A 23,587-nucleotide genomic window follows, 5' to 3' on the forward strand; every position below is an offset into this window, starting at 1 on the left:
TGGGACAGGAGCCCCAAACAGCCAACATTTCTTTAAAATCCTCAGGTACCAACAAGAGAGACAGAAATACCCTCCCTGCCCTTCCCCTGGCCCTAGCATTCCCTTCCCTCCAAACAGTGTATGCAGAATTCCCACAGCCCTCCACCAGGTATCAGGGTGTCCTGATCATTCCAATAGTGTTCCCGGGGCAAGGCTGCCATGAGCACAAAGATTACACATGCATTTTCTAGAACAGTTCACTGCCTTTGTCACATCTTCTCTTTTATGATCAGATTCTTACCTTAGAAAATATGGTTCCTGCAACCATGGTGTTCTTCTCAAGTCAAAGAAAGAGTCTGGATCTTGGAGTCAGAAAGACGTAGTTTCAGATCTCAGTTTGGCTGTTAGAAGCTGAGTGGCATTATGTAAGACACTCCACCTCTCTGGGTCTCAGTTTCCTCATTTATAAAATGGGAATAATTATAACTAGGTTCATAATTGTTGAGAAAGTTGTTGAAAGATTAAAAAATATTACAAATGTGAAATTCTAGCATTATGCCTGTCTTATAGTATGTACTGAATAAATAAGACTTTCCCTTTTACTTTGTCTATTTCACAGCATTAGAGTGAGATAAGTTGGTGAGGCCTGTGGCTATCCCAATTTCAGACACCCTAAAGCACTTGCTATCACACACACACACACACACACACACACACACACACACACAGAGTATAGATGAAATCTCACCAGTAAAAAGTCATGTTTTTCGATCTGGAAGGTAATAATTTAGCCAAAGACAGTTAATACCCATGGGGGAGTTAGCTGACAGCAAACTCCACAGGTAGAATACAAGAGAGCAACCTAGATGAGGAACAACAGAAAGGCAAGGGGAGCCCTAACAGTACTGGTTGGGGGGAACTAAAAGACAATTTTTTCGTCTCTATTTTATCCCAAGGTGATCCTGGAAAGAAGTATGGGGGAGGGGCATATGAGAGAGGGATGGTGCGAAGCAGTAGGTCCCCACAGAAATAAATCACACTGCATATCCACGGGGGGGGAGGGGTGGTGGAAAGATGCCATTAGGTTGCATTTTCTTCTAACAAGAAGTTTAAGTCAGCATTCCAGAGGATTCATTTCAGTGATGGCTCCCTTTCTCCTCCTCCTGACAGAGCAGGTCTCCACTCCGGAAATTAAGGTGTTGAACTCCAGCCAGGAGAATGGGAACTGTAGCCTGATGCTGGCCTGCATGGTGGAGAAGGGGGACCATGTAGCTTACAACTGGAGTGAGGAGGCGGGCACCCCTCTGCTGAGCCCCACCAAGAACTCCCACCTCCTGTATCTCACCCTTGGCCCTCAGGATGCCAACAACATCTACATCTGCACCGTGAGCAACCCCATCAGCAATGGCTCTCAGACCTTCATCCCGTGGTCCAGATGCAGCCTCGGTTCCTCAGGTGAGTGCCCTTGTGGCGGCTAGTGTGCCACATTAACGATATGGGCTCAGTCCCCACCTGGACCAATTGCTCTTCTTCCATAGCCATGGTCTTCACTTTGGGAACAACACTTTATATTTTCTCTATAGTTTGTAAAAGCCTCCCATGTGCATTCAGTGAGTGGTTACTGTTCATAATGACCAGGGTGGCATTATGCTCAGTTCAGAGTTGAGGAAACCAATGAGAAACGATGGAGCCAGACCCAGAGCCCAGGTCTCAAGTTATGGTCCTTCCTCTCCCCTCCTGCCGTGGCACCAACCTGAAAGGTTGGCCGGGTGAGGGAGTGCAGGTGGCAGGTCCTGACTCCCAAGTCCATGCTCTACCAATGGTGGGATTGTTCTACACCATGAATAAGAATTTATCAATCACCTATGCTGTAGAAAATTGGGAATAGATATGATAAATGACCTCTGCTCTCCGTCAACATGTTATAAAGATAAGACATGAAACATGTGCTCAGTAATGAAAAGCAGGATGTAATAAAGGGCCACATTTCATGAAATGTACTGTGAATCCCATAGCAGGTCAGAGGGCCAGGGTAGTCAGTTCTCTGACTAAGACCTAGACTGTGAAGTCTGGGAAAATGATAAGTCATAGAGCACTTTATTATTGGCAAAGCGCTTTCAACTGTATGATCTCTTTTGATCCTCACAATGGTCTTATCAGATAAATGTTGTCATCATCTTCATTTCACAAATTAGGAAGTTTAAGCTCATAGCATGTAAGTACCCTCCTCAAGTTTCTTCAGCTTATAGATGGTAGAGTCAGCACCTAAACCTAGATCTTCTGACTGATCTTTCTCTGGAAAGATAAAGCATCATTATTCTGTTATCAAAAGGAACGAAGGGCTGATTAAGTAAGCTCAACTAACCACTTGAGATTGGAAACAAGATAGATCACTGAGCCTTTTCATTAATCGATCTTGTGTCCATGCCTCAGGTAGGCTCAGGGACAGAAGAACCAGAGTGCTGGCCCTGCAAGGTATTACCTGTGCTCTGACATTCTTCCCTCTGCAACCACTGGGGGGAAACAAGAGTCATTCCAAGGGGACTCCTGCCCACAGTAGACTTGGTGTATATGTGGAGGGCTTTTCCAGATGACCAGGGATCTAGGGACAGGGGAATGCAGCCAGGTCATGCCCTTCAGCATAGCATGTCCAGTCAGCGACTCCCCTGAGGTATTCCAGAGGGACTGCTGGGAAAATCTACCTGGTCTCTTCATCTGAGAGTTCATTTGTGAGCCTAACCAACTGCCTGTTTCCTCCCCCAGCCATTCATGGCGGAGTTGGCCACCTGTCCACCCACTCAGTGTGTCTGTCTGCTTGCCCACCTTGCACACAAGCCACATTCACAGGCTCCTCCCCCAGTTCAGACCTCTCTCTCTGCCCACAGCTATTCAGAATGTGCCGGTGGGATCAAGAAAGCAGTCTTGCATGAGTGCAGAGTTTAAAGAATGTGGCCCCAGTTGTCCTAGATCCAATATTACCCTTTTTACTCACAAGGATAAGCCACTTAACCTGTCTAAGACTTAGATTCTTTATCTAAAATACTAACAGCTGAAAGGTCTTAATTGTTTACTATGTGTCAGTATGTGGCATCCCATTTAATCCTCCCAGCAACCAAATAGTATTAGTATCCCCACCTTACAGATGAGGAAACAAAGATATGGAAAGGTCACACACAGAGCAAGGGGCAGAGCTGAGTTGTCTGATTCTGAAATCCTCATAGGTACTAGTGGAACAGATAATACACTTTTTAAATGCCTTATAAATCATAATAAAAATGTGTGTATTTCCCTCAAGTCTGAGGAAGTAGTAGCCCTTACCCCTGCACAGCCTTCTCTGGTCACAGCAACCCTCTTAGAGTAAAGACAGGGCACCAAATGTTTTACCCTGACTCACCTCAGAAAAGAGGAATAATTCTCTTCATGCTCCTCAATATAGTTTAATGAGAATTTAATCAATGTTTTCCAAAGTCTTGGCCATAAAGCTTCGCCTAGGGGCACTTAGCTCAGGACATTCTTAAGAAACATATAGGGACTCCCTGGTGGCGCAGTGGTTAAGAATCTGCCTGCTAATGCAGGTGATACGGGTTCAAGCCCTGGTCTGGGAAGATCCCACATGCTGCAGAGCAACTAAGCCCATGCGCCACAACTACTGAAGCCCGCGTGCCTAGAGCCCGTGCTCCGCAACAAGAGAAGTCACCGCAATGAGAAGCCCGTGCACCGCAACAAAGAGCAGCCCCCGCTCGCCACAACTAGAGAAAACCTGCGTACAGCAACGAAGACCCAACGCAGTCAAAAATAAATTAATTAATAAATTAATTTTTTCAAAAAGAAATAAACACTTAACCACTGGTGGTCCAGTGGTTAAGACTCTGTACTTCCACTGCAGGAGGCGCGAGTTGGATCCCTGATCAGGGAACTAAGATCCCGCATGCCGTGCAGTGCAGCCAAAACTAAAAAAAAAAAAAATGCTCTTCCGCATCTAAGCCACTTTGAGGACCATGTATGCCCTAATGTGACCAGATTTACTGGGTATGGAGCAGGCTTTTGTGAGATGGGGAAGGAAAAGAAGAAGCGGAAACATGGCACCATGGGAAAGCCCTGTCAGGACCTCAGCTCAGGCATTAAGACAAATACCCAGCAGCCACTGCACTTTCTTGGGCCTCTGTTTCATTACATGTGAAATGAAAATGGTGAACTAGTGACATTCTTTCCAGAGTAAATATTCTATGATTCAGTTTGTATGTACCTGAATAAGAAATGCTAATAAAGCGTTACCAAGGTATATTAGTTTGCTAGGGGTGTTGTAAAAAGATTCCATAAACTGAGTGGCTTATATAACCAAAATTTATTGTCTCACAGTTCTGGAGGCTAGAAGTCCAAAAGTAAGGTGTCGGCAGGGTTGGTTCCTTCTGAGGGCTGTGAGGGAAGGATCTGTTCTAGGCCTCTCCCCTTGGCTTGGAGATAGCTGTCTTCTCCTTATGTCTCTTCACGTTGTCTTCCTTCTATGTGTATATCTGTCCAAATTTCCCCTTATTATAATGACACCAGTCATGTTAGATTAGGACCCACCTGTACTTAGTTTGCTAGGGTTGCCGTAACAAAATACCAAAGACAAAGTGGCTTAAATAACAGAAATTTATTTTCGCAAGTTCTGGAGGCTAGAAGTCCAAGATCAAAGTGCCGGCAGGGTTGAGTTTTTCCTGAGGGCTCTCTCCTTGGCTTGTAGATGTCTACCTTCTTGCTGTGTCTTCACACAGTCTTTCCTCTGGGCATGCTCATCCGTAGTGTCTCTTTGAGTGTCCAGATTTCTTCTTCTTATAAGGACACCAGTAAGACTAAATTTGGGTTCACCCTAATGACCTCATTTTAACTTGATTACCTCTGTAAAGACCCAGTCTCCAAATAAGGTCACATTCTAAGGACTTCAACATATGAATTTTGGGGGAAACACATTCAACCCGTAACACAAGTAAAGATCCCCTCCCCTGCCTCCAGGGATGGGGAACCACAGCATGTCAGAAACAAATCACACAGCTAGTTTGTGGCATGCCGTTCGCAGTAAACCAGGTTGCCTAAATATGGAAAACAGAGTTTTGTTAGTTCATTGATTTGTGTTTGCAAATGAATGTCACTAATTTTTAAAATACTGTGCTTAGTTAGACAAAACATTTACTGAGGTTCTACTATGTTCCAACATTGTGTTAGGTGCTGAGAACACAAAGACAAAAAAAGACACAGTCCTTGCCCTTAAGGAAGGAATAGTTCTAAAAATAACTAATTATCCCAGGTCTGGTAATGCAACAGGTGCAAAACAGAAGTACGTGCAAGTTAAGCAAGAGGAGGGAATGATTGACACTGTCTCAGGGAATCAGAAAGAGCATCACAGAGGATGTGACATAAACAAAGTTTTGAAGAACAAGTAGAAATTACCCAAGCAGAGAAAAGAAAGACATTCCAGGAAAAGGAAAAGGCAGATATAACTGGGTCTTGTTCTGTATTATCCTATAGTATCCTGATGGGAACTAATAGACAGTTTTAGGTAGAGGAGTAACACGATAAGCTTGCATTTCAGAGAGAAAATTCAGTGGTGTGGAGAATAGATTGGGGTGGGGAAGAGGCAGAAGAAAGAGAAACTAGTTATGAGGCGGGCCCATTATTTCAGTCACCCATCAAGGGATGATGAGACCTGAACCAGAGCAGTGGCTGTTTGTTTAACAAAGACTCCATTCAAGGGAAACCCCAGCGTTGGGCTGAAGCGGTGGGGTGTGAGGGTTTATTAGAGGTCACTTCACCATCTATAATGAGGACAGTGATTTTAAGATATTTTTCACTTTCATTAATGAAAAACTCAAAGTGGTTAATGATGTGATGAGAGCAAATGAGACATGATGTCAGCACTGCTTCTCGTCAGGACTCAAACTGAACAGCAAAAGAACATATTTGTTCCTCAAAATCTTTTCTTTCTTTTTAAAGGTAAATCTATTTTTATTTTATTTATTTATTCATTCATTTTTTGGCCACACTGCATGGCTTGTGGGATCCTAGTTCTCCAACCAGGGATGGAACTAGGGCCCCCTGCAGTGGAAGCGTGGAATCTTAACAACTGGACTGCCAGGGAATTCCCTGTTCCTCAAAATCTTTTCTTTCTAACAACTGTCTAGGCTCTCCATCATATATAAATCTTTATTCCAACTGTTATCTCAGTGTTTTACAGCAAGAAACACCTTCATGTCTATTGTTATGATGCCTCTTTACTGCAAGGTCCATTTCCAAGGGTGCTACCAAGCATTCTCCTAGGTCATGCAGTGCGTGTCGATGTGGGTCAGCACTGGACAGTGTGTGAAATGCTGCCGTCCTTCATGACCATGTTCTGAAATAGTTCTCTCTGTGCAAGAATGAGTAATACTAAACCTTAAATCGCCCAACTCAAAGGGAATACCCATGGAAGCTCATCTTGAAAAGAGGACCCCTTTCTGCAGATTAGCAAAAAGTTGGCTCAGCAAGTCTGGGTTAGCTCAGTAGAAGGAAAGAAAAGCTGACACCTGCCAGTATGTTCTGGGGGCTCCCCCTTTCTAAAAAGGCCATTTCATCAAAAGGGAGCTCCCATTGTTACAGAGTCACCTAGCTGTTCCATGCACAGAGCAGGTCCCTCTCCCTGGTACTCCCAATCCAGGAAGCATGGCAACAATCTTGGAAGGATGGAACCTGGACACTTCTCATGGACCAGAGCCTTGTCACGTGGCCACACCTGCTACACAGGATGCTGAGAAACGTAATCCTTAGTTGGGCAGCCATGTGACTGGACAAGACTTGCATTGTCGTGGGAGAATGAAAATGCCCCTGGAGGCACACCTACTAGCCCCTGCAACACAGTGCTGGGTAGGATAGGCAGTTGTAAGGGATTTTTCTGGAAGCTGTGAACTCTGTAATAATTTTTACCTCGATGGTCCCAGATCTTAAATTAGTGTATGGTATGGTTTAGGACCACCCTTCCCCCACTAACAATTCTGAGAGGAAACTTCCACCAACAAAAAGATGTCTCTTGAAGATGGTTGACTTCTTCAAGTTGATGTGCTCCAGGCAGGCGGCCTTTCTGACAGAACCACATGAAAGGCAGGAAAGAGATCTGGCACTCTCAGACGGTTACGTTAGCATCTCAGTAACTCCTGGGGTGAGCTACATTTGTTTCTCAGATTCTTTTTATTTTCTTCTTTACCTGCCTTAAAGAATAAAGGTTTGGGGACTTGAGAGAGAGGAGCTTTTGTGTTCCTGTGGCAGCAGACTTTCAGAGATAAAAAAGGCCCTTCAGCATTTTCCTTGGATGCATGTCTATGTGCCAAGTTATCAGGTTTAAACCACAGCCAATCTAGTAGAAGACCAGGGGTGGAGACTTGTGCAAAGAACTCTTCATAAAATGTACTGGAGTTCTCAACCAGCCTGCTCAGCTACCTCTAAGAGGTTCCAGGGGAGAAAAAGTCCCAAACCTCCTGTTTAAGAATGTTAAGATAACATTTTTTTGTGGACAAAGAATGGGACCTGTGGACTCCAGAACAATATTGGCCTGATTTTCGAGCATTGCCATCCTGAGGGGCCTCACTACATGACTGAGCAAAAAGAAGGAGAGCTGGAGATTCTGCCACAGGAAATGGTGGTTTGAAATAGGAGCACAGATGGTGCTGAGAGCAGAGAGGCACACCTTCTTCCTGGTTCCATCTTGTTATAATAAAACACATGCCAAATAGGTCATTGCTTGTTCCCCTCTACTCCTGCCTTGGGCCATTCAGAAGGTGACTCTGCATTCCTTCCCAGACTTTCTCATACTTAGTGCTCTGATAATTCTTAACACAAGGGACATGACAGAATTCTCCAAGCTTCATTCTATTGCCTCTAAATTAACTTAGTCCATCACAGTTATGTTGAGTGCCCTCCTGCCCTACCCTGTGTCACGTGGAAAGGGTAATGCCTATGAAGCGTAAGGTACAGCATCTACCTTCAAGGAGTTTACAATCTAGATAGGACTCAGAAGCTACCAGGTAGAAAAACATGATCATATTAAGGAAACTACTACTAGAATTCCTCCTTGGAAGGCAACAGAGTTTGTTTAGGATAGTAGCTTCATAAATGCTAGACTGCAGAAGGTGAGACCCCTCCCCCTAAGAATCCAGCTGTAGGTTAGATAGTTCTGTATTATAATGGGGGAAAATGTTGCTTGTGCAGATATAGGAAGAGAAAGAGAGGGTCTGAGCCTGTCAGAGGGTGGGAAGCTGCCTGGTTCATGATGGAATCTGCTCCTTGTGACCTTTCAAATCTACACTAGAGGATTTGAACCCACAAAATTCTTAGTGTAGGTTTTTTGGTTTTGTTTTATTTTGTTTTTTGTAGAAACTGATGAAGGCACTGTACCTTGCACCCAGGACAGCTGAGACTAGAACAAGTAGAGCTGCAGGAGAGAAAACTCAGAGGACCATGAGGAAGTTATTCCCAGAAATTACAGGAATCATGGGCAGCCTGAACCCACCAAGCTGTAAAAGTAGCATTTTGTCCATATTTACCCAAATTCCTGACAGCCTAGAGTCTCTGACATTTAGTTTCCATTTCCATATCATAATTGAATAAGAGCACCAAAAAGATAGCACCAAGTGTAGAAATATTTGGACCTGGTAGACAGATAGAGAAATTAAGTCGTAAGCAAATGACACGATGGTTCTGAAGCATCCATCCTTCACTGATGTTCAGGGACCCCTCTGGACTTGAGATCAAACCTATCTCCTGTCCTTAAAATCAACCAGCAAGAATTTACCAAGGACCTCTATGTGTCAAGTAGTAAGAGAGCTGCAAAAGAAGTAAAGAGGTGGTCTCTGGCCTCCAAGACCCTAGCAGCTAGCTAGAGAATTGAGGCAAGTGGAGTTGACATTTATTCACCACATGCTGGATTGCAGGCATTGCTCTGAGCACTTTCCATACATTATTTCTTTGGTTCCTCAGAACAACTCTGTGAACTGAATATTTTTATGTTCATTTTGCAGATGAGGAAACAGGGGCCCCAGAGAGTAGGAGCAGCCTATCTGAGGTCACAGAGCTATCAAGTGGTAGACCCAGAATTGGAATCCATCTGTCTGGCTCCAAATGCTCTCATTGAAAATAGTCTCCACAGCAGACATAATTCTAAGATGTAGGACATAAACCAAGGTACTTCAGAGTCCAAGGGCGAGGGAAGAATGGGAGCTAGAATGGTCAGGAAAAGTCACACAGAGGAAGCAAGATTGGCCTGGGGGGTCAGGACTCAGCAGTGGTTGGGGGGGGACTGCTGAAGGTGCAGCGGGAGGGAGAATAGAGGACCGAGCATGTGCACAGGTGTTGGATGGAAGATGGTGAAGGGACTAGTTGGCACCTCAGAGGGCCTTTGACTCACGAGGTCTCCCAGGCAACCCAGCCTTCTGCTGCTTTCCATGTGGAGGCCTCACCACTACAGGCTAAAACACAAACTATAAATTCTGTAGGTCTTATGTCACCTGGCTCGACCATCACCTTCTTCTGTGACTCTAGGTACACTTGTCTGAGTCTCAGTTTCCTCAACATAAAATTAGTGAGCTGGGTGAGATAAGCACTACAGTTCCTTTAAGGTTACAAAAGTCTATGGTCCTGTAACATAAATCCTCCAGTAGATTCATATTACTTTGTATCCAAAGACTAGGAGAAAACTTGGACTTCTGAAATATCTTTCGGGACTGTGGCCAGGTTGCCTCTCAGATCTGGCTGGACTGGCCGAAGCTGGTCATGTATGTCATAGGACAAGTGGAACACATAGCTTTCATCCTCCTGAGACCCTGAGAAGAAAGAGAGGGCTGGTGTCATTGTGTCCCCTGGGCCAGTTATATGTCCCCATCGTCTTTAGTTTATGTGAGTAGGTGGGCAGCTGAGCTGTCAGCAACAGGAAAAAGTCTCACTTGGCAGAAGTGTTACAGATACACTTATGTCATCTGCTATTTCCTAATTTTATTTTGTGTATGTATCTATGTATTTATTTATTTTGCTATTCTCTAGTTTTAGATGCACCACCTTGTTGGTTTTATTTTATTTTTATCTGAATGAAATTTGAGAGAACTAGTATTTTTTAAAATGACTTAAATAGTCGCAATGTTTGTTCTTAAATTAACCGTTGATTTAGAAGGTCTCAAAATACATGAAGGAAGAAAAAAGAGGAAATAGTCTTGAAATACTAAGTGTTACTATAACTATTTGCTGGGTCAGTTCCATGGGCTGATGAAACCTGGTGGTACTTAGACTTCTAGCTCTGCTTCTTTATCTTAGGATCTGAAAGCGTTCTCTGTGGGTTTCTGGTGTTGGCAACATCAATCTGAATAAACAGTCTCTCACTGTTTCTTGGACAAACACACACACACACACACACACACACACACACACACACACACACCTGTGAAGTGAGTTCTCAGCAACCATAAGCCATTCAGAGTGGTTACTCAGGGTACAGCTGCTCACAGGGCAATTCTAGCCTCAGCAGTGATTTTGTACTCATATTTCATTCTTTATATAAATTCAGGAGTCTTACTACAACTCTCTGCTTGCCCCCTAGCTTTTTTGATCAGGGGTCAAATGACCGCTGAAGTTGGTATCTGGCAGGGTTAAAACATGTTTAATTCTGGGAAGAGACTCTATCATCAAGATCTTTACAAAACCAGTTCAGTGAGATTCCCTGGGATGACGATGTGTGAAAAGCCTAGAAAGAAAAAGAGAATATTTTCAAACCCAGGAGGCAACCACTGGTTATCTGTCAGGCTGAAGGCCCACTTGGATCTTGGTGGGGTGCGTTTTCATCAATTTGTTGAGACTTCAGTCTGTATCTTTGGTTAACTCTGTAAACATCTGAATTGTGTCTGCAAGCACTCTACCCCTTTGTACCCTACCTATTTCTTCCTTTCAATTTCTTCCCAACAAATCCATCATAAGTTCAACAACAAGCAGGCTGATTCCACAACCATCCTTATAAGTTACCTTTACACATTAATGTTACCTCCTGGTATTTAGAAGGTACATGCTATTACTTAGAACCCTAGTGGTGCTTCGGGTTATCCCTCACCGTTAATTATCCTGGTGTATCTTACCCCAAGCCCATAAGTCTCCCTGACTCTCCAAGAAGTCTGTCTTCAGTATTCAGCCATGTTTCTACTCCTAGACCAACCTCTAGTTCTTGAGGATCTCTGTGCCAGCTTCCTTATCCATAAAATGGGAGTAAGAAGAGTATCTACCTCATAGGATTTTTGTGAGGATTAAATACATTACTAAACAAGATACACTAAAAAAAAAATGCCTGGCCCATTGTAAATGCTCAATAGTTGTCTGTTATTATCTTATTGAGCTAAACGTCTTATTTACTGGGGTAAGAGGTCTCGTCCACTGTTTTCCAAAGTGCTGCTCCTGGTTCAGAAGGATTTGGTAAAGGGAGAAAAGAAGAAAAAATGAAAATTGACTCTCTGATTTTTAGCCTGGGTGATGTACTCTAGTGCTAATATTAAACACAGGACTGATTCAGAGTAAAACTACATACCTTTCTTTCAGTTCAGGTCTGGTGGGTTCAATACAGTTATTTGCATGGAAGGACAATAATAGCACTATTATGTTTATTTTTTAAAAAACATAAGTAGATCCTCCTTCCTCCCAGTGTCTCATGAGAATGGTGTGGGAGTATGGGGACAGCACATGCAGCCATCATGCTCTTTCTACCAAAATGGATACAGGACACATTAGAAATTTAAAAACAGAGAAACTGAACAGAGAAGTTGACTTAGAAAAAACAAAGATAAGTTTAATTTTAGTCATGTGGTAGACTGTCTAAAGTGAAGTAAAAAATAAAACATTTGAATAGAAGAATCTTTAAAGAAATTAGGAGTATGAAAGTCAAAAGTAGTGAGAGAAATCCAGATAAGAAAACAGATCTGGAACTCTTCAGTGGTCTAAAGCTGATCTCTAAAACCATAAGATCGAATGTCTCCCTTGAGGAAGAATGTAGACAGAAAACATGAGGCTAGGTCTCCCCACTTCTGCATGGGATGTTTTTAAGCTCACAGCACTTTTGAGACTGCCCTTTGACTTTTTTTCAGAAGCAAGACAATGGGCACTGTATGCTGGGCTCTTCTTAGGGGTCATCATTGGTGTCATCATGATTCTGCAAGTGGTAATACTACTGTTGAGAAGAAGAGGTAGGTGACAATAGATTCTTATCAGACTCCCTGTGGTAAGCAGGGGACCTCTCCCCACAAGCACTTGCTCTCACCACTGGGGCTTTCTGCAGGCAATGCCTTTGCAAAAACACTACATAAACATATCCTCGGATCTTGTTCAATTCAGTTTCATTCAACATGTCTTGCTTGATCCCGCCACACTAGGCTGTGGGGATAAAAAGATAGATGAACCACAGGTATTTAATATGGGAGACATGACACAGATAATTTAAATTCAGTATATATGACGAACACTGCAGCAGAGGTGTGTACAGGATGCTGAAGGGATCCAGATAAGAAGCTTAAAATATTCACTAGGAGCAGAATACAGAGGACCCTTGAATCTTGTTCAACAGAAAAGTTATAACTACTGACTAATAATAAAAAGGATGCTTTTACCCAAGGGTTGAAACCTTTCTATAATTTCTTTTTTTTAAATTAATTATTTTATTTATTTTTGGCTCCGTTGGGTCTTCGTTGCTGTGCACGGGCTTTCTCTAGTTGTGGTGAGCGAGGGTTACTCTTCGTTGCAATGTGAGGGCTTCTCATTGTGGTGGCTTTTCTTGTTGTGGAGCACAGGCTCTAGGCATGTGGACTTCAGTAGTTGTGGCTCGCGGGCTGTAGTGTGCAGGCTCAATAGTTGTGGCATGCAACCTTAGTTGCTCCACGACATGTGGGATCTTCCCAGACCAGGGCTCGAACCCATGTCCCCTGCCTTGGCGGATGGATTCTTAACCACTGTGCCACCAGGGAAGTCCCTATAATTTCTTTTTATGCTTACAATATCCCTCTGAGAAAAGGAGGGTATAGTTGTTTCTATGTGACTTAGCAATGGGGTAACCAAGGCACAGAGAGGCTGACTCTTGCAAAGTCACCCAGCTGATTGGTGAGGGAATCAGAACTGCAACTATGTGTCCCAACTACCGGGGCGTGTTTCTCTAGGAAGGCCCACAGCTTATCAGAAGACAGCAGAGAGAACACACTTTACTACCATTTTAGCACAAATTCTGATTCACCTTGGACAAGTGTGCAATTCATGAGGTCACTTAAAGCCAAACTAAATAGTTATGGAAAGTTGCCCAGGGTAGACTGAAACCATTAGGGCCCAATTACTCCCTTGCAGTTTCAATGCCTAGAGTTAGTATCTCCTGGCCTCCCCTCCAAGTTGTCCTATGATTCAATATCCTGGGCAGTGTGCTCCCCTCAGCGACACTACCCAGCACCCACTCACATTAGCATCAGAAGGTCCTGCCCCACGATCAGGACAGATCCCTGGGCTGGTCTTCCCATGGGGAGAATAGAACTTGATCCTCACACCACATATCTGATGGCCAATCTCATTCTCAAGTAGATCAGTGTTCTCCACATATAACCTTCTTGGAAAAGCCCTGTCTCAGCACTCTGATGTTGGTTTTGCTTATGTAAAAAAATCTAGGTCATAGCAAGCCGCCTACTTTGTCTCATTTCCTCCATTTAAGAGGTAGCTGGGGAGGAATGGGGGGAGTGCGGCAATGCAGACAGAAATCACGATGAGAGTCTATGGGAATGGGCCAGGGCAGCCACATTTGTCTTAGACAATAAGGAAGCAGTGAAATACCAGCGATGAGAAAACTGAGATTAACATACCTGCATTAACCCAGCTGGTGAAGGTCCTGGGATCCTAACCTGCACTCTTTCCTCAACTACATCCTGCTCATCACATGGTTGTCTCTGAAGGGAATAGCGCTCCCCACCCCACTGCAATTCTCTACTACTTTTCCCAAACACGTACCCATCCTTGTTTCTAATCACCGTGTATTCCTTGTAAGCCAGGAACATACAAAGCCCTGCCTTAAGTCCGTAGGAAAAGCTTATACTTAATTGCTGTACCCCCATAAGACTTAGCTCAAGAGATTCTGTTGCCAACTTCTATTGGTGTCACCTCCAGAATGCAGCCTGACTCTGAAGGTTTTCAGATGGACTCTCTGGAAATTTCGTGTCCAGGAGACACACTAGATAAGAACATAGATTTTTAGCATTCAAATGCAGACTTTGCCACTGACAAGCTCTGTGATCAAACGAAAGGCAAACAAATCTGCAAAATGGGGATAATATTATGTACTTCATGGTATTGATGTGGGGATCCATAAGTCAATATACTGAAAGCACTGAACACGATGGCTTCCATGGATAGATGATGGATGAGAGATGGATAAATAGATGGATACACACACACACACACACACACACACACACACACACACACACACAGAAAGACTAATCTCTTAATGTAAGCATCAATATTTAATCTCTATTGCCAGCAGAGGGCAGCGCTGGAAGGATCTGGGAAGAGCACCTAGAACAGATTTAAAGTACTTGAGGTTAGGGTAACATAAGACAACTTTATGCCTCAGATGAGAGCTGAAAAGGATATTAGACCGACTATGCCTTCATTTTACAGTCATGGTAAGAGAAGAGACCCATTGAGATGACATGTTGTCCAATGACACACAGCTAATGAGGGCTAGAAGGGGGATGCCCCAATGCTAAGGTCAAGACATTTTTCGTTAGATCTTAAGGCCTCAGTGACTAGAGTTGAGCTGGCTCCTGAAAACCTGTTTCTGCATTGGGGAAGAAAAGCATGAGACTGAATTATCTTGGTCCAGTGGTCTTTTTGAGAAGCAACATTCAGCCTTGCCTTTTCCATCTCTCTGACCCTTTGGGACTTTCCCCTCAATTGTAATTTTCAGCTTGAGCTGACCTGAAAGACTGAAAGTCCTTAAGGACCGAGGTCTGTTCTCTACACTATTTGTTCCCCTACAACACCTAGGACAGTGCTGAGTGGGGGCTTCTAACTGTGCAAACATTCATGGTTTTGAACCGAAGGATGTATTTCACAGAAGTAACTTGTGCCCCCTCTGTTATCTCCTCTGATCACCCCAAACCCTATCCTCCCTCCCTATCCCCCCGCAACACGCATCCTCAGCCAGTTATCAACCCTGACCAAAAAAGTGAAGTTGGAACCACCAGGCAGGTACTCCATGCCCACACATGCACAGGAAAACCATACGTTGGCTTCTTTGAATTCTTTGAGCTTCCCAGCAGCTGCCCATCATTTCCTTCCCAAGTGTCACACCCTCATGCAGCACCTTCCGCCACCTTCATCACGTACATACATACAAGGCCTTTCCCTTCCAAATAAAAATATACCTCTCCTAAGTGCTATTCCCTCAGAGACATGCTCCTAGATTTTTAAGAGAATAAATTAATTGGTGTTAAAATAAGTCTACCCTAAAGACTTCACGTGATTTCCTCTGAATCAAGTCTCCATTGTTTTTGCCTGGATTTTGCAATAGTCCCAAAACAGGCCTCCCTGTTCCCATCTGTTTTTTACCCTCCATCCTTCTCACTGCTACATGATATATCCAAAGAATACCACAAAACATTAGAAAGAATGAGATAGGTCTACTGCACTAGCATGGAAAATGTCCTCAACACATTTTAGCTGAAAGGGTCAAGTTACAGAGAAGTGTATGGAATGACTGTATTTGCAGAAGAAATATCTGTATAAGTATAGCAAGTGTCCAGAGCTGCACCGTCTAATACGGTAGTCATCAGCCACGTGTGGCTGTTTAAATTTAAATTAATTAGAATTAAACACAATTTTAAATAATTTTATTGAAGTATAGTTGATTTACCATGTTGTGTTAATTTCTGCTGTACAGCAAAGTGATTCAGTTATACATATATATACATTCTTCTTCATAGAATTAAAAACAATTTAAAATTCAGTTTCTCGGTTGCATTAGTCACAGTTCAAGTGCTCAGTAGTGACTTGTGGCTTGCAGCTACCATAGTAGACTGCAAATATGGAACATTTCCATCATCGAAGATGATGTTCTATTGTACAGAGCTGATCTGGAAGGATATACATCAAACTGTTAAAAGCAATTACTTCTGAGAATGAAATTGTACTGGTTAATGGGGGAAAGAGGATATACTTTTTACTCTCTATTATTTAAATTTTTGTAACAAGAATGAATTATTCCTATAATTTAAAAAGAAAAAATTTAAAAACTGGTTAAAAATTTAAATGTTCTGCAACATATTAATTTCCAGAGATCCTAGGCTCTGAGCAAAAAGAGATGGTAGGCATTAGAATGACATTGCAACTTTATTCCAAATAGTCCCAGGCAGATCATCCCTCTTACACCCCTTCCACCTACACATACACCGTCCCCCAGAAACAGGGAGGTGAGAAAGCTGTGAATGAAACAACATGCTATGAGCTGAAGAATTCGAAAGAGGTATAAATAACTTGCCCTGCCCCTAAAGAACTTAGAATTCTATTAGGAGATCAGATATATACATCAAACAATAGAGATCAAAATAATTGAATGGCATATCAATTACACCTAACAATTGCACCTAACACTATGTGCCAGGCACTGTTCTATACACTTTACAAGTAATGTCTCATGTAATCATCACAACAGCCCTGTGAGGCAGGTATTTCAATCCCATTTTACAGATAGGGAAATAGGCCAAGAGAGATCAAGTAACTAACCTAATGTCATATGACAAATGTACACGGGGTTTGGGACTCAGTGCTTTGTTCCTGTGGTACTTCTGGGGAAGGTGGGTGTGCAATGGGGGGTAAAGACCAGACAGGTCTGAGCAGAGAGTTCATGCTGGGGACCAGAGGGAGATAACCACTATGGTTTCTTTTCCCCAGGTAAAACAGACAATTACCAGCCAACAATGGAAGCAAAAAGCCTTACTATCTATGCCCAAGTCCAGAAATCAGGTGTAAGTCCTATACTGTCTTTGTCTGGGGTGGACCTGTCATGTTTCCCATGGAATCCCTGGCCATTCAGTTCACTTTGCATGTCTGACATTCATGGTTCTACGTGGGTTCTGAAGCAGAGGAAATTAAGAAAGCAGAAGTCAAGAACAAGAGCTCTCTAAAAGGACATTAACTTCGGTGTTAGATGGGACTATTTATTATTTGAAATAATGGGAAACACTGGGTAATTTTCTGGTCATCTGTTTCTTCGTAGGAAAAATTGAGGAAGCTAGAAACACGTGATGTATGACTCCTTCCAGCTCTGGCATTCTAGGAGTCTACGGTTCTCTGATATCAAACTCTTTCCTTCTCTATGGAAGAGGGTGCCAGCTTGAGGAGAGAGGGGAAGAATGAGAAAGGCTATTGTGTGACATGTTGGTCTGATCCAAGCTTAAGAGTTTGCAAACATCAAAGAGACAAGGAAGGAAGATCTTGAGGATTCTGCCTAGAGAGTGGTTGGTGAGATGGAAGATGATATGTAGGCACCAGATGAAAGCAAAACTGTGACGAAGTGATGGTTGGGCTGAAACAGAAGAGATGGATTTAAAAAACTAGAGTCATGATGAAGTTGAGGAGCAGATAAGTTAGAAGTAAGAGGGAGGCTAAAGAATGATGGCTAGATATGAAGATATTATTTTTCTGACATGAGGGCAATTCTAGGTGATGTATAGGCCAGAATACGGCCATTCAGGGTGTAGGGGAAGGCAAATTCTTGAGTAAAAGATGTGAAGGTAAAGACAGCTTTGATTAGCACCTTGGAAAATTGCATCAGATGACAGTAAATGCATTTCTGATAACCAGAGATAAACTCTTGGACAAAGCCCTTCTTTCTGCTGTCCCCTAGTGGCCTGGAGGGTGTATTACACAAGCCATGACCACCGTTGAGAACCAAACTCCATTTAAATATATGAGTCCCAAGAGCAACCTCTTTTGCATATACATATTTAGGTAATCAGGTTCAACTTAACCATGGTGCCTTCCCTATCTATTCTATCCCATGTTGCTAGCACCCCTCTTTTTTTTTTTTTTTTTTTTTTTTGTGGTACACAGGCTTCTCACTGTTGTGGAGCACAGGCTCTGGACGCACAGGCTCTAGCGGCCATGGCACACGGGCCCAGCCGCTCTGCAGCATGTGGGATCTTCCCGGACTGGGGCACGAACCCACGTCCCCTGCATCGGCAGGCGGACTCTCAACCCCTGCGCCACCAGGGAAGCCCTAGCACCCCTCTTTTTACTGTAAAGTATGACATCCATACCAAAAAGTGCACAATGTATAAATGTCAGCTCAATGAATTACCCCATCTTGATACCTAGTAAAGCAAATCTCCCCAGCTTGTTTTTCTTCAAGAGCTTTTGGCTATTATGTCCCTTTGTACTTGCATATGTATTTTCGAATCAGCTTCTCAAGTATCACAGAAAGGGGAAAAATCCTATTAGGATTACATTGAATCTGCAGATCTATTTGAGGAGAAATCATATCTTTCAGTATTGAGTCTTCTAGGACCATAAAACTACCACCCAGATCAAGGAACAGAACATTGTCCCCACCCCCAGAAGACCTCCTTGTGTGCCTCATAATCACTATCTTCTCTCTCCTCCCCAAAGATTTCCTATCCTTACTTTCTGAAAATATAGTTTACTCTTTTTTTTTCCCCTTTGGACTTTATAAAAATGGAATCTTATACCATTTTTCCTCCTGTGTACAGTTTATTTTGCTCGATATTACCTTTTATGAGATTCAAGCATGTCTTTGAGCTTAGATATAATGCATTCATATTCATTGATTTATGGAATATCAATGTATACATATACAAGAGTTTATTCTTCCAGTTGACTATTGATGAACATTTGTGTTATTTCCAGTCTGAAGCTATTATGAAAATTGCAGCCATTCATATTCATATGTGTGCTTCTTGGTAGATATGTGCACATATTTTTGTTGGGGATATATCTAAATGTAGAACTGCTAAGTCACAGAGTATGCATATCCTCAAATTGATTAGATAAGGCCAAACTGTTTTTCAAAGTGGGTGTACCAATTTACTTTTTTGCAACTACATACAAGAGTTTCAGTTGCTACACATTCTAATTGAAATTTGGTGTTATTGGTCTTTTAAATTTTAGTCATTCTTTTGGATGTGTCTTTTTATAGTTCTATTTTGCATTCCTCTAATTATTAAGAAAGTAGAACAATTTTTCATATGTTTATTGGCTGTATAAATATCCTCTTTCTTAAAGTGACTGTTAAATCTCTTGCCAATTTTCCATTGCACTTCAGTCTGTTTTGGGTGGGATTATTATAAGGCTTTTAAACATTTTTAGCAGTTATATTTTAGCACATACCTTCACCCATCTTGTGGCTTGCCTCTGCAATTTCTCAAAGATACATTTTGATAAAGGAAAGTTCTCAATTTTATTGTAGAACAATTTCATCATCTCTTCCTTTGTGTTATAAAAAGATAACACTTTTTGTATTCCAGTTAAGAAATCTTTCTTTACTCCCAGGTATGAAGATATTCTTCTATCATCTTCTAAAAACTGTATGATTTATCTTTTCAACTTATATCTGCTATGTACCTGAAAATGATTTTTTGAGTGTGGTGTGAGATGGGTCAAGTTTTATTTTTTTCCATATGGATATCCTATTGACTATTTATATTTAAAAACTGTCCTTGCCTCACTGCAGTGCCACCTCATTATAAATCAAGCGTCCATCTGTGTGTGGATCTATTTTGAAGTTCTCTATTCTGCTCCATTGGTTTATTTCTTTACAATTGCACCAGAACCATACTGTCTTAACAAATCTGTGATTGCAGATTTATTACAAGTTTGATATCTGGTAAAACAAATCTTTTTACTTGTTCTTGTTCTTCAAGTTCTTGGCCATTTTTGGTCCTTTGCATTTTCATCTATATATTTTAGATTCAGTTTGTAAAAATCCTCCTTAAAATCCTGCTGGAATTTTAATTAGAACTGCATTGATCAATTTCAGAAGATCATATATGTTTTCCTATTGAGTCTTTCAATTCATAAAATGATATATCCTTTATTTAGATCTTCTTTAATTTTACCCTATCACTCCTTGAATTATCTTCTGCAACATTACTTCCAAAGTGCTGGCTAGCTCCTTTTTACTAAAAGGACCTTTTTACTAAAAGGACCTTTTATTAAAAGCATTACCTGGGACCTAATTAGAAATGCAAAAAGTCAGGCCCCACCCTAGATCTTCTGAAATAGAACCAGACTTCTAACAAGATTTCCAGGTAATTCATATGCACATTAAAGTGTGAGAAGCCCTGTTCTACCCCAAGCACTTCCAGTAATGGGAAATTCACTGCCTCTCAAGGTAATTCATCCCACATTTGAGCACTTCTTACTATTAGAAAGATCTTATTATATTGAACCAAAATATTACCCTAAAAATTCCAACCTTGGTTTAAAGCTGACAGACTGTACAGAACAAATGTAATTCCTCTTCTACATGGCAACCCATCAGATATATGAAAAGAAAGATCATGTCCCACCTTGAATCTTCTTTCCTCCAGTAAAGTTTTCCAATTCCTTATCTCTTCCACCAGATGACAAGATTCCAAGTTCTCTCCCATTATAACCCATGTGCTTCCGTTTTAAGGCTTGTTCTATGTCCAGGAAAGGCAGAGGATAGCATTACCCTACACCAGTGCCCGCAAGTATGTTGAAAAGATGACTTTCCAGGCATAAGATATGTCGTCTCCATCTTAGAGGGACGGGGTCTCAATTTATGCCTACAATGACTTCGTCCTGGTATTGTGGATTTTAATTCATTCTAAGTAACATTAACAAACAACAGCTGAAGGTTTTTATGTGCCTAGCACTGTTACATGGGGAATGCAAAGAAAAAATAGGCTATTTCTCAAGGAATTGATGGTCTGTTTGGAGAAGCGATGTGTAAATACATCAGAGTGTCTTAAATACAGTGTACAGTTAAGTGCCGTAATGTGTGAATTAGACTTTAGGTACCTGAGGAATTTAGGTGAAGGAGAGGTCATTATAAGTTGGGGGTAACCAAAGAAGAACAGTATAATGGAAAATACATGCGCTTTAAGTTAAAAGATATTTTAAGTTAAAATCCTGGCTTTGATACTTCTTACATGTTCACATTAAGAAAGTACTAAATCTTTCTGGGCTTTAGCCTCTTCATCTGTAAAATGTGAGTAACAGTCTTTAACATAAAGAGTGGTTGTGAGACAAATGGGAAGATATATGTGAAGAACTTGGTAAACTTTAACACACTCGCACATGTGTGGTTATTATGAAGTTCAATGTTTGGACAGGAAAGAGAATTGATGAGAAACCATATTAGAGTGAGTAATAGCAGGACTTCATGTTGTGGGTGATATGAGTGAGACTAAAATACTATAAAAATCGCGTTCCCTTCAGCTGCCTATGTAAGAACCACACCAATTTCAGTTCACTGTGAGCAAGATGTTTAAAACATCTGGGAAGGGATGATGATGAATCAGGCTGCCTCACAAGGCTGTGAGCTCCATGTCACTCGGGGGAGTCTGAGCAAAGCCCAGAGAATTGAGTTCCAGGGAATTTGGGGGAGAATTTTCACCTGGGAAGGAGGCTGGACCAAATGACTCCAAGGAGCTTTCTAACTCAAAACTTCTTGATGCTACGCTTCTCCATGGGGAAAGTTGAATGGGAAATAACTTGCTGCTCAGCTAATCTCCTGCTGTCTTTGCTTCCCTTGTAGTCTGTTCAGAAGAAACCTGACTCTCTGCCAGCTCAGGACCCCTGCACCACCATTTACGTTGCTGCCACAGAGCCTGTGCCAGAGCCCGTCCAGGTGAGGCATTGCTCTGTGCCTCCTCTCTGTAGAGAGGGAATAGGTGGAGGAGGGGAAAGGGTGGAACCTGTGTAGAGCTGAAATGGAGGACGTAGGCCCTTGCAAGCAGGTAGCAAGGAGCATCTGCAGCCTCAGTTGCAGGGCTTCCGGGAAACCCCTCGTGGCTGCTTACATGGGGTCTCTGCTCACTCTCTGCTCACCAGGCTTTCTCTGAGAGCTGTCACGTCAGAATCAACTGGCATATTTGTTGAAAATAAAGGCTCCTGGGACCTTCTACCTAGGATTCTGTTCAATCAGAATGTCTATGGTGGGTAACCAGGCATCTACACGTTAAAAAACAACATCCTCCTGGTGATCCTGATGCACATTTAAGTTCAGGAATCGCACCTTGAGTCCAGGAGTTCTCCAGTCCAGCTGCTTAACAGAATTGCCAGGGAAGCTTTGTAAAAATGCTCATGCCTAGTCTCCATTCATCCCTGTTTAATCAGAACATTTAGGAGTAGAACTCTGCGTAGGTGTAAAGCCTAGAAGACAGTATGACACATGGCCCGCCTGTTCTACCCCATTGCAAGATCAGCATGGATTAAGTTTACTTGACAGGAATCTTTCCTTTTACTAAACGAACAGAAGTAAATTCTGGGCTAAAATCTTGGCTGTAGTTGGACCCTATTAATTAAAGCATTTTAGGAGACAATGGAGGATCAAAAGGCCACAGAAATGCCTACATTTACCCATTTTCCTCAAAGCTCCTACTGTACACATACTCAGCAATGCTTGGGAGGATGCCTCATCTTCATCTTGAGGTGTATTCACAGACCACTCTCCTATCCAATGGGAAGTAAAAACATAAATCTGACTTTAAAAGCTTTAAATAATGTAGATTTTTAATGATGTTTTCTTGGGGAAGATACGCAGCACTCGGTATATTTCACATTTTACAGCAAAACCGCCTAAATTCCCTCATTCCTGTCTCTTTCTGTCTCAGACTCTTGAATCTCCTCTCCCTGCGAGAAGTCTTTGCCCACAATCTTCACCTCTTCCCCATCCCTCTCTTGCAGGAACCACTTCTTTCTTCTCCCTTTGGGTCTCATTAATCCCCCCCTTTTTAGAGCTCAGTAATTTAGAACTCTTTTGGCTTCTCTAAACTGAGTGCAGGTCCTCAGATGACTGGGACAGGTCTCCCAGTCTCCCTGATGACATGCGTATGCTTGAAGGGAGCTGTAACCCATCTTGTGGGCGAGGGAGCAGTCTGGGAAGCTGAGTGCTACCTCTAGCAATACCCAGCTGTGGCAGACCCTGAGCAAGCTGCAATGCTACATGATTCTTGAGACGCTTTCCTTTTTCTAAGCATCACTGCTTCCATTTGTAGCCTGTGAACCTAGTGCTGGTCCCTCCACCCACAGACTTGTTCTCTTTTGCCCCCAGCAATCAAGCTCCATCACAGTATATGCCAGCGTGACACTTCCAGAGAGCTGACACCACAGATCCAGTGAAGGGACTTTCTGAAGGAATACGGAGGAGCCAAAATAAACACTGAACTTGGTCCCAAGTCCCAAGTTTCTTGTGACATCTACACATCTGTACTCTTCTTGGATCGACTCCCTGGTGATGTTTCTCCCACATCTACCCGCGAAATAGATAAGGAAGCGAGGTTTCCCAAGCACTTAGCCTGCTCTGTGGGAGGCACAGGCTCAGAACAGAGAGCTGCTTGGA

The 23,587-nt window shown here is 42.4% G+C and overlaps 1 protein-coding gene across 1 annotated transcript in view; it reads left to right on the plus strand.

Moving 5' to 3' along the window:
• SLAMF1 (signaling lymphocytic activation molecule family member 1) overlaps positions 1 to 23,362 on the plus strand; it is a 32,473-nt gene extending 9,111 nt beyond the window's left edge. Inside the window, exons 3-7 of the mRNA XM_082832880.1 lie at positions 1,150 to 1,434; positions 12,099 to 12,197; positions 16,933 to 17,006; positions 21,782 to 21,874; positions 23,300 to 23,362. Coding sequence (XP_082689006.1) covers positions 1,150 to 1,434; positions 12,099 to 12,197; positions 16,933 to 17,006; positions 21,782 to 21,874; positions 23,300 to 23,350 — 602 coding nt within the window. The 3' untranslated portion in view covers positions 23,351 to 23,362. The remainder of the gene's footprint in view (positions 1 to 1,149; positions 1,435 to 12,098; positions 12,198 to 16,932; positions 17,007 to 21,781; positions 21,875 to 23,299) is intronic.
• Positions 23,363 to 23,587: the final 225 nt, after the last annotated feature.

This window comes from Leucopleurus acutus (assembly GCF_964270905.1).
Source record: "Leucopleurus acutus genome assembly, chromosome: 2".
Lineage (NCBI taxonomy): Eukaryota > Metazoa > Chordata > Mammalia > Artiodactyla > Delphinidae > Leucopleurus > Leucopleurus acutus.